The following is a 10113-nucleotide window of genomic DNA, read 5'->3' as shown; positions in this document are numbered from 1 at the left end:
GCCCTCTTCTTGACATATTTCACAGAGCTATTTGAGGTCAAAGTTTTTGTTTGGATAAACGGCGCCACTCGCATAATTCGTCTTTAAAACAGCGCCCGGATCGAAGTCCTGTCTCACGGTTCAATATTATGGTTTGCTCTAAAGTGAGTTCGTTGAGTGACTTGTCACACACAGGGTCAGTGGTCCAGGAGAGGACGGGGTGAGGGAGGGGAGGCAGATGTGGCTCCGGCATCTGTTTTGAGCCCTTGCGTATCGGCGGCCGTGCGTATTTACGCACACATCAGCAGACACGAAGGTGCTTTAACGCATCGTGATTGTTGTTTTTTTTTTTTTTTCTTGGTGTTCTTGTCAGTCAGCGTAATAACCAGGAGCCAGGTTGACTGTAATTAAAACAACATTGCACAATAAAAGGGAAAAGTTCACACTGTGCCTCATATTTTCGCAGGCTACCACTTTGGCACGCTCAGAAAACTATGTACTGCTGCATGTTTTGGTTTTGCCCCGACATGGTAAGGTCTGTTCATTTTAAAGCTCTGCTTTTAAAAACATTTGGGTGCGAGGCTAAAAARTTCTGGATTTTTTTTTTWWAATGAAAAGACAGATCCAAGGAGAAAAAGAAGCCCTTGGAATGGTCTTTATGAGTGACAGTTCCGGTCAGCCAATCGGATCTCCGAGCGCCTCTGCTTCTCTCCACTRGGTTGGTTTCGCCGAGTGGGGGGTGGCGGAGGGGCGGGAGGCATGGGAGGGCGGGCCGCCTGCCAAGGAGGGGAGTGCGCGTCGGGGTGAATGGATGACGTCGGGAGGCTGGCGCCAGCATGTCTGGGACTGGCGCGTTAGATCAACACAGCTGGGCCGGGATAGGACACACAGCTGGCTCGGGCCTGCATTCCTCCACAAAACAGGATTGTGAGAAAAAGAGGAAAAATAAGTCCCAAATAGGAGCAGAACGGGACGTGCTTTGATGTCAACTGAAAAGGGAGCAACGTTTAGGATCGTTTTTAAAAGTAACTTTTAACAGCGAAGGAGATTAGATTTTGGCTTTGACTTGACAGTTTGAGCTCATGTTGTGCAAAAGAGGAAAAAAAGACATTTGTGGTCACCCACTGTTCTGTGATGAGGGTTAGAGTTTCACAACAAGCGAACAGTCATTAAACCGATACTCAGATTCCTTAACAACATCACATGATTCCTGCAGAAATAACTCTTTTTAATTACTTTTTTTTACTTTTAACGCTTATTTTTTATGTTTGTGCCTAAAAGTATAATGTTTTGTAAACATGTCTCTATATTTGTAAAAAAATTAAAATAATCCGATAAAAGCAGTTAAACGTGGCAGCTAAACTTTATAAATATTTTAATGAACAGAAACATGATAAAMTAATCCTGTTTTGAGTGCTTGTTGTTCCAGTGAGTTTAATGCAGTTATGTTTCACCGCGGGGTCCTTAACTTTTTGAAAACTTTTATCTATTTCAAACAAATCTGGCCACCTGAGAAAGATAACAAACTGATTGACAATCCTCACCYTCCTGATTTCCTCCTTTCTTCTACTAGAGGACATCAGCCAATGACAAGGCGCTTGGTTTTTTGCACTGACCAATCAGAACGCGATGCGAAAAGGGGGCGTGTTTACATCTTCGCAGCGTATAAAAGCCGTACTTTCGCTGTCAGAGGTGCACAACCAGGATAACTATCGACCAAACCAAGCAGCTGGAAAAAACTACCTTCTTATTTTGAAACATCCAGCTGTTTTGTTATTCTTCTCTCTTTTTTTTTTTTTTGTCACTTTTGTTTCTTCTCATCATGAAAGCCATCAGTCCCGTCCGCTCGGTGAGGAGCTGCTACAGAGCCGTGTGCTGCGTCTCGGAGCAGAGCCTCGCCATCAGCCGGAGCAGTAATCCCAAACACTCGTGCGTGGACGAGCCGGTGAGCGCCCTGTGCGACATCAACGACTGCTACTCCAAGCTGAAGGAGCTGGTCCCGAGCATCCCGCAGAACCAGACCGTCAGCCAGGTGGAGATCCTGCAGCACGTCATCGACTACATCTTCGACCTGGAGATGGTCCTGTCCATAAAGGTGAAGCTCCCGACACACATGGTTTTACAACCGGATAGATGGTTCTAGTTTTCATGCACATTTTTTTGGAGCCCTTAAACAGTATTTCACACTGTYAAAAAATGAAATGTTGGATTTACTTAACCATGTTATGTGACCTGGTTCCACTTAACTGAGTTGAGTAAATTCAAAGCAACATACCAGTTTTTTTAACCAAAGAACACGAGTATGTTGCTTTGAATTTACTCAACTCAGTAAAGTGGAACCAGGTCACATAACATGGTTAAGTAAATCCAACATTTCATTTTTAGAGTGCAGGGAAATAATTTATATTCTGCTCCTCTTTTAGACTGCTGACATTTCTCGAGATTTCTCCAAAGAAGAAGAGCAGCTGTGCCATTAGAATGAGGATGGAACATCACGGTGTGTATTTTTATCACCAGAACCCCTCAAAAAATTAAATATGGTGTTAAATAGTGTTTAGTCAGTGTGAGGATGCATTGATGTGGTTTTGACTGGAGTTGAAGAATCTTTGCTCCACATTCAGACAGGCCAGTGATTGTGGAGCGGATTCATTGCTATCTGCCTGGGGTTAATGAAAGTTCCATGCTAGGCGCCAGTCTGTCTGCTCCCCCCTGCTTCTCTGCTGGGAGAGAGGAGGGAGGTGGGGGGGAGAGATCTGACTTCACTTTTCTTCCTTTCTCTTCCATGCAGGTGCAGGGAAACACATGTCTCCACTTCACTCCGGGCAAGAGGACAAGAGGGGGCAGAAAAGGGTGGGATAGGTATTTGGAGGAGAGGAGGAGGGCTTTAAAGGAAGAGACTGAACGAGAGAAGGAGGAGAGGGGAGAAACAAAGCTGTGGATCAGTTCCGAGATGAGCGGCGGGGATCAACAGAAGTGCACGAGCAAGAACACAGAGACTCATTCTTTGGCTCCTGACAGACAAATCAACACACCAAAGCAGAAGCCAGGACTGGKAAGTGAAAGCGACCAACTGTCTTCCTTGTAAACCTCGGGATTCCTTAAATGTAGAAGTAAAATTATTTGTAATTTTGCCTTTTTTAATTTTTGTAATTCATTCCAAACAGACCTCCTGAGGGGCCAACACGAACCTTTCTACACCAAGTCTTGTATCACCACACCTATTATTCCCCAAGAGCATTTTTTATTTTTATTTTATTTTAATTTTTCCTGCTAAAGCTAGWGTCATACATCCTGTACATACGGTGTAAGTCCTTCTGAATGTCTACATTTTTTATGGGAGTTTTAGTTGCTATAATCCAAACTCTATACTAGAGTTTATTCTAAATGTTTGTAGGGATTGTTTTATTTCTGCAGACCACATGTGAGTTTCATAAACTCCTTATTATAAAGATTTCTTTGTATGTATGTTAAGAATGATAATTAAAAAAAACAAAACAATGTGAAACAGTTGTTCTGGAAGTTGTCTTGTTTGAAAAAAAAAAGTGAATGAGTTTTTTAAAATTCCGTTGACGCTGACACAACTTTTGGGGCTTTGAATGACAATGAAATGCTGATACAACAGGATGTGTTCAGATGAATCTTGAGGTTGGGCGGTTGAAAATCAAACAAAGGGAGTTTCCTGTAAGTGTTTCTAATTTTCCAATGAAAGATGGAAGAAAAGAAAAAAAACAGTTTAAACAATTACATGCTGGAAAGATGAAATCAACAGACCTGGCTCTTTATCATTCTTTATTAACAGTGTGACACCAGAGTTCATGTTTCTTTTCTGAGATTATAGTTCCGAGGGAATTAGGTCAACTTCTTCCACCTGTGGATTTAACTAAAACATGTTATTTATCAGAACTTGGACCATGGATCTGCGATTTTACTGCTTATCCTATTTTTRCCCCAAGTTTTACAAAAGTGTAAAAGTTACTGCAAATGGAAAATATTTGTGATGAAAGCTTGAACACGTTGACCCACTTCTAACCTTCAACCTACTTGATAAAAGTATCCCCACAGCTCCCTCTAGTGGTCACGAAACGGTAAACACATGATCGAGCCAATAGATTAGAAAGAAATAAGTATGCAAATTAAATATAAGTTTATTTAAAAACCACACAATTTCAGCTTAAATACTGGTATTTGCACACAAAAGTTGTTTTATTTTAATATAAATGTTTTTTTAAAAAACRGCTAATTGTGTTTTATGCTGTTTCAGAAACATTAAAATGATTTTAAAAAGCYTTATATTAAATATCAGAATACTGTTTCACATACAGTTCTGATTCATATTTAATATACTAATTGTTGAACTTTATGTTCATTCTAAATAAATATTTTTCCAGTCATCCTTTGTGTTACACTTCCATGTAAATGAGAGAAATGCTGGTGGTCTGAAACCAATGCAAATAAGCTTATCTTCCACAAACAAGAGATGGACCGCAATTTTTTTATGATTTTCATTTAAATAAGCAAATCWAAAATGAAACAGTGAAAAATAAAACGAGCAAATTTCCTGTAACKTCCAAGCAGCTGTAAATATTCAGACGTGATAATTAAACACAAACATCTAAAACGTCTGTTGGTAAATTGTGTGAAGTGTTGAATATGTTTTATCAACATGTATGAAGCTTTTATGAGATTTCTTGTTGAAAACTCAAAGATTGGTCCAAACSTGAAATAATGCACAACACATGTCCTGATGCATSTCAGTAGTTCAGGTATAGGAAAAAAAATAAAATATTAAGTAGGTCCTCTGGACGGGTTCTACTTTAATGAAACGTTTCGTCTCTCCTCCAAGAGACTTCTTCAGTTTGAGGAGTTTCAGGTGAACTCAGTTCAGTTTGTTTGAGTCCATCTTTTTTTGCACAGTTTCAAGTTTGTTCTGTTTGAGAGGAAGAGCTGACACAGAGCTACGTCATGAGTGGACTGATTTCAATTCCCTCGCTGCCTTGTTGGATTCAGGTCACACTGAGTCATTCAGAAGATGTCTAAGTCCTGGACTGGACCATTTCCTGAAAAATTACAAGAGCTTATACACATGTCAGTAGAGCAGTCAAATACTAGATCAGCAATCAGAGGAGCGTTTGAGGCAGTCAATATCTCCAAATGCACTCCAACTGTGTGTCAGTAACTGTTATTTTCTTCTCTTTTTTTCCAATTATCAGATTTTAATTATTTAGATTTAACTTCCCAAGGTTTAAACAAAATCTTAAACAAAACTGAAGGATAAATGCATGCTCTGTCAACATTCAAATGTCCCATTACTTGCCCATTTTTCTAGATATTTCCAAATGCATTGAATTCACTGCAGTCTGGAGAGACACTACTATATGGTTGGTGTTCTTTTAAGTTTTGTGAGGAGAACATGTTATTGTAAAAAATATATAAGCAGAATTAAACATGATGGTTACTGTAAGTCTGTTAAACCAGCCAGCTGAAAAAAAAATTTAAGGTAGCAATACCAAAAATCACCACAAGATGGGGGTGTTGGCCGCAGTAACATAACTGACATCTGCAGAATTGCAGATTGCTTTGAATGTTGGTGGTTTTCTGCAAGAATGTGCAATGAAACCAGCTGAACCTCAAAAGGAGTTCATACTGTACCGTAATGTGTTTGAAGTGAAGTCATTCAGGTGGAGAGGAATATCTGACTTTGAATCAGAGTTGAAAACGTCGAGCAATTAACCAAAACAAARTTAAGACACCCAGTAAAAACACACCTCTGGAATAAAATTTCTTGTACAAAAGTGCACAAGTTTTATTCACGTGAACTGTGAGCAATTTGCTGCAATTTAGAAGAATGATGCACATAAAAATGCCCTCTTCAAACCCATGATCAGAACTGAAGATGTTTTTGTACGAGAGGTGAAATATCTTCTGGAAACAAGAAAATATGTCCAATTGTCTTCATCGCCTATCATTTAATATCACTTAGAAGTCTGAGAACCGTAACTTAAACTACTGTAAACATTTAGTAAATATTGCTTTAAGGATAAGTTGTAGATTAAATGTATAATGGTCTCCTCACATTATTTTACAAATGTAGCCCATAAAGCTTATAGAAAGTAAATGTTATTTATATAATGTAGTTCAAATAATTTTATGTTGGATATGCCACCATTTTCTACTTTTTCTCTAAAACTGATGGAATAAAAAGAAGGAAGCGAGCAAGATTTGATTGAACAAACTGTGCGTAAGCATTTTATGCAGACCGAATATTACAAAATTATCTAAAATCCCACTTTTACTGATTTATGACACTATTCARGGGCTGTTCAACAGTTTGCATAAAAAAAGGGAAGAAACAGAGCGTGAATAAAAATCCATTACACACAGTTTTCAACTTCTCCCTAATGTTGCAAACATTTCTGAGAAATAATTTCTTTCAACTGTCCATCTTCTTATCCGGTGTAACAAGCAGAACACATTTCAGCTGTTTCCTCATCTGCTGACCATCAAATATTTAAAGTCAGAGCAATTTTTTTTAGTGGGAAACGGGCACAGTAAATGTTTAATGACCCTATAAAACTTTTAAAATGTGATTTTTATTTTAAATTTAGCCCATGACACTCCAGTAGACAGGGTTTGCCAAGGCTGTGAGCTTTTTCTGTCTTGGTTAGCAGGGGGTCAAGTCATACGGCTTGGGTTTGGTGGCTGTGAATATGGGGGAGGGGGTGTTTTCTTTCAATATCTCCTGTCAGCCAATAAGCAAGAGTGGTGCTGAATGAATCCAATCATCATTTAAAGACTGCAACTTGTGGCTGGCCTCATTGTATGTTCATTATATGGAAATGAGATAAACGATGAAAGAATAAAGCCCTCTTTGTTACATAGAAAGGCCGCAAAAATAAAATAACCTCTTTATTTCTAAAGCCACTATAATTTTTGGTAATATCACTCTTCTTTTTGTCCTCAGTGTCCTTTTTGTGTGTAAAKATTTTGCCTGTAGGAGCTATGTTTTCTAATTGACATTAGTTGTAAATAAACATTTGTATGAAAATTAGGCTGAAAATATTATTTTCAGTGGTCTTTGTGTTTTAATTATGTCCATTATAGTTTATAACAACAAAAAAATAAGTCAGTTAACTACAGCTTTAAGGCTCTCTGATCCACATTTTCATAAAAACAACCATGACAGGTCTTTGTCTTCAAGTTCATCCTGACAATGAAAAAAAAAAAACAGCTTACATTGCTTTTCTTTTACTGTCCCTTTAAGAGCTCGAAGCCCCGCCCCTCTGCAACTGCTCACGGCACGCCGAACGTGCCGGCAGCCAATGAGAGGCGCGCTCGAACCGCGGGAGATCCAAATTTCGCGGGACGAAAGTTTGGCGCTAAAAAGCCCATTGCTCTTCCTCAGGTTCTTGTTCCCTTGTATGGAGAGAGAGGAGTGCTGAGGTGGACGGACTGCAGAGTCGGACTGGGTCGTGTGCCGCACCAGAGGGAGTCCCAACAACAAGTTCTGGGTTTCCAGTCTGAGAGGAACCCGGGAAGCCCCCAGCTCGTGCTTTAAAACTCTGGATGATTGAGCTAGTTTATGTGTTTAGGAAGCAGATTTTATTCATAACTGGTAAGACGACCTTTCTTTTGAGTTTGATCTGACAAAGGATAATGACTCATCTGCTGATAAGCATGTTCAGAAAACGCCTTTATATTTTCAACCTAACTTGTTCTGTTTTTTTTTTTTTTTTTAGCGTTCAAGCTAATTAAAACAAGTGATTGTGCTTTTATATTTTGTTACTGTAATGTAGATATGTGTAATTTAATTGCAAGCTTGTAGCTTGCTAGCAACATTCTCGTGCTTAGCTCACAGCACCTCATTATCTCTGTGTAGGCTGGACCAATCCGGAGTAAATTTAGTTTTACTCAGGAAAATGATGCGGATGCCTAAAGGCGTCTCTCCCGCACCGGCTCGGCCCCCAGTGGGACTCTCCTGCTCCCAGCAGCAGCAGCAGAAGCTGAAGGTTTTGTCCTCCGCGGGAATGAAATCGGACCTGTTCATCACCGGACTGTCCAGCCCGCCGATGAGCGCCGTGCCAGCCGGATACTTCACCCAGATCGGCAACACGACAGCGGGCGAACAAAGAGCCAACAGCCTGTACTCAACCCCCCATGGACCCGAGGCTAAACCCGTCAGATGCTCCTCCGGGCGGCTGCCGGTACACAAATCAAACACACACACATTTGTTTCACGCACTGTTTGATGAGAGGCTCGTTGTGTTCAGGGAGTGGGATGAATCGTTTTTATGATTTCCATTGGTGTTTTAGCAGCAGGGCTCATTTAAATAGGTTTTGACGTGATAAGCCACAGAGGGGCCACTGTGGCTGCTGCTGCTGCTGCTGCTGCATGGATGGATTGTTCTGTCTCTTTTTTTTTTCCTGTAAAAATATCTTTTATACCCACTCTGCAGTCCAACTCAAGCTTGCAGAAGACATGTTTTAAAAATGTGTAACCTCAATTCTAAAAAAAAAAAATAGCACAGTTAAGTCAAATGTAAAGAAAAGCAATTTCAGAAATTCATATTTTATTCACAATGAAAACATGGGGATGTAACAATTAATTGATTTAATAATCGATTATAGTTGCTTAAAATGTGATTTGGTTGGCGATTTCATTGTTATTTCATAACAGTAAGTTGTGTGTTTAGGACAAATTATGTTTGATACTTTATAAAACTTGGTCTTGTGATGTCTTTTATTTTGAAATTATATTCCGTTACTAAGAAAACAGACAGTTTGATACAAGGACAAAAATGCTGATGTTAAAATAAAAGAAACGTATTTGGTTATGAAAAGGCTACAATTAATTTTGTTGGCAAAAAAATACATTTAACGTAATTTAGAACTTAAAATCGATAATTGAATGCTAGGGTTGGGCATAATCGTATCGTGTGCAATTAATCGTCAGAAAAACATTAATCGATTATTTTTGGCACTTGACGATTAATACGATTAATGCCACCAGGCAGACTGACTGGTAATTTCCCTGTTCGGTCTGGTCGGTGATCTTCTCCGCTTCAAACATGACGAACATAAAAAATAAATAAATTCTTAAATTGATTTATCTATCAACACAATTTAAAATTTGATGTATAGCCCGAAGTCTGTAATTTTGACAATTTGGAACAGATGTTTATGAAGAGCAAATCTTTCCCACTAAATTGGTCATGAGACCAGGACATAAGGGTGTTCAGGGACTCCAGGGCATTAATCGCCAAATTAATCGTTATCGGCTAAATACCACAATTAATCGTGATTAAATTTTTTTTGCCAATATCGCCCAACCCTATTGAATGGTTATTTCTTGTTTTAGGTACCTTCCTAAATGGTTATTGTTTGAGTGAATCCATACATCCCTAAAACATAATGAGATTTCAAAAGTTTAAACTAAGAAATTGTAAAAAAAAAAAAATCTGCAAAACTTATCTTCAAAATTTGCTGGCAGCAGTATGTCTCCAAAAAGTGAAGCTATGGATCATGCTTACCACTGAAGCCTCTCGTTTTTAAACAAACGTCATTTTTTTTCTTCCATTTTTGTCTGACGTTAGATTCAACAATCCTGGGTCATCTTTGCTGGATAAAAGCATTTGTTGTTTAAAGCCTGTGTTGACTTAATTTGCATTACTGACACCCTTTTAGATGTGTACGCTGCCTGTGCCAGAAGCACTAATGCACCACCATACCATCAGAGAGGCAGGCTTTTAAATTGTATGCAAATAACCGCCTGGTTTGTCTCCTCTTTATGTATGGCAAACATGGAACCTTTTAATAGGAGCTTCTTTGCATGATGCTCTAACCATCATTCGTTAATGACACAGTGAACTATTTACAGATAATTATTTGAGGAGGTGTTCCTGAGCCCATGCAATGATGTCCGAAACAGGATCAGACCTGTTTTTAATGCAGTGCTGCCTGAGGTCCTGAAGATCAGTGCCATCTAACACAGACTTTCAGCCTCCTCATTTGAGTAGTGCTGGGTGTATGACCCAAACTGTATATCAATTTGATATACAGCGGGTAAAATAAGTAGTGAACACGTCACCATTTTTCTCAGTAAATATATTACTAGAGGTGCTAATGGCATGAAATTTT

General features: G+C 39.1%; 2 protein-coding genes across 2 annotated transcripts in view; both read left to right on the top strand.

Moving 5' to 3' along the window:
* The first annotated feature begins 1674 nt into the window (after positions 1–1674).
* id3 (inhibitor of DNA binding 3) lies at positions 1675–3484 on the top strand. Its single transcript, XM_014015414.1, has 3 exons — positions 1675–2074; positions 2403–2476; positions 2768–3484. Exons 1-2 carry the CDS (start codon positions 1802–1804, stop codon positions 2454–2456), a joined length of 327 nt encoding a protein of 108 aa, XP_013870868.1. The 5' UTR covers positions 1675–1801; the 3' UTR covers positions 2457–2476; positions 2768–3484.
* A 3889-nt stretch (positions 3485–7373) lies between these two features.
* Positions 7374–10113, top strand: part of e2f2 (E2F transcription factor 2) — a 17841-nt gene continuing 15101 nt past the window's right edge. The window contains exons 1-2 of the mRNA XM_014015402.1: positions 7374–7591; positions 7856–8180. Of these exons, the coding sequence (XP_013870856.1) occupies positions 7896–8180 (285 nt within the window). The 5' untranslated portion in view covers positions 7374–7591; positions 7856–7895. The remainder of the gene's footprint in view (positions 7592–7855; positions 8181–10113) is intronic.

The sequence above is a fragment of the Austrofundulus limnaeus genome, unplaced genomic scaffold (assembly GCF_001266775.1).
Source record: "Austrofundulus limnaeus strain Quisiro unplaced genomic scaffold, Austrofundulus_limnaeus-1.0 Scaffold2, whole genome shotgun sequence".
In the NCBI taxonomy this organism is placed as follows: domain Eukaryota; kingdom Metazoa; phylum Chordata; class Actinopteri; order Cyprinodontiformes; family Rivulidae; genus Austrofundulus; species Austrofundulus limnaeus.
Note: the sequence above shows the minus strand (reverse complement) of the source record. Positions and strands in the feature narration are given on the sequence as shown.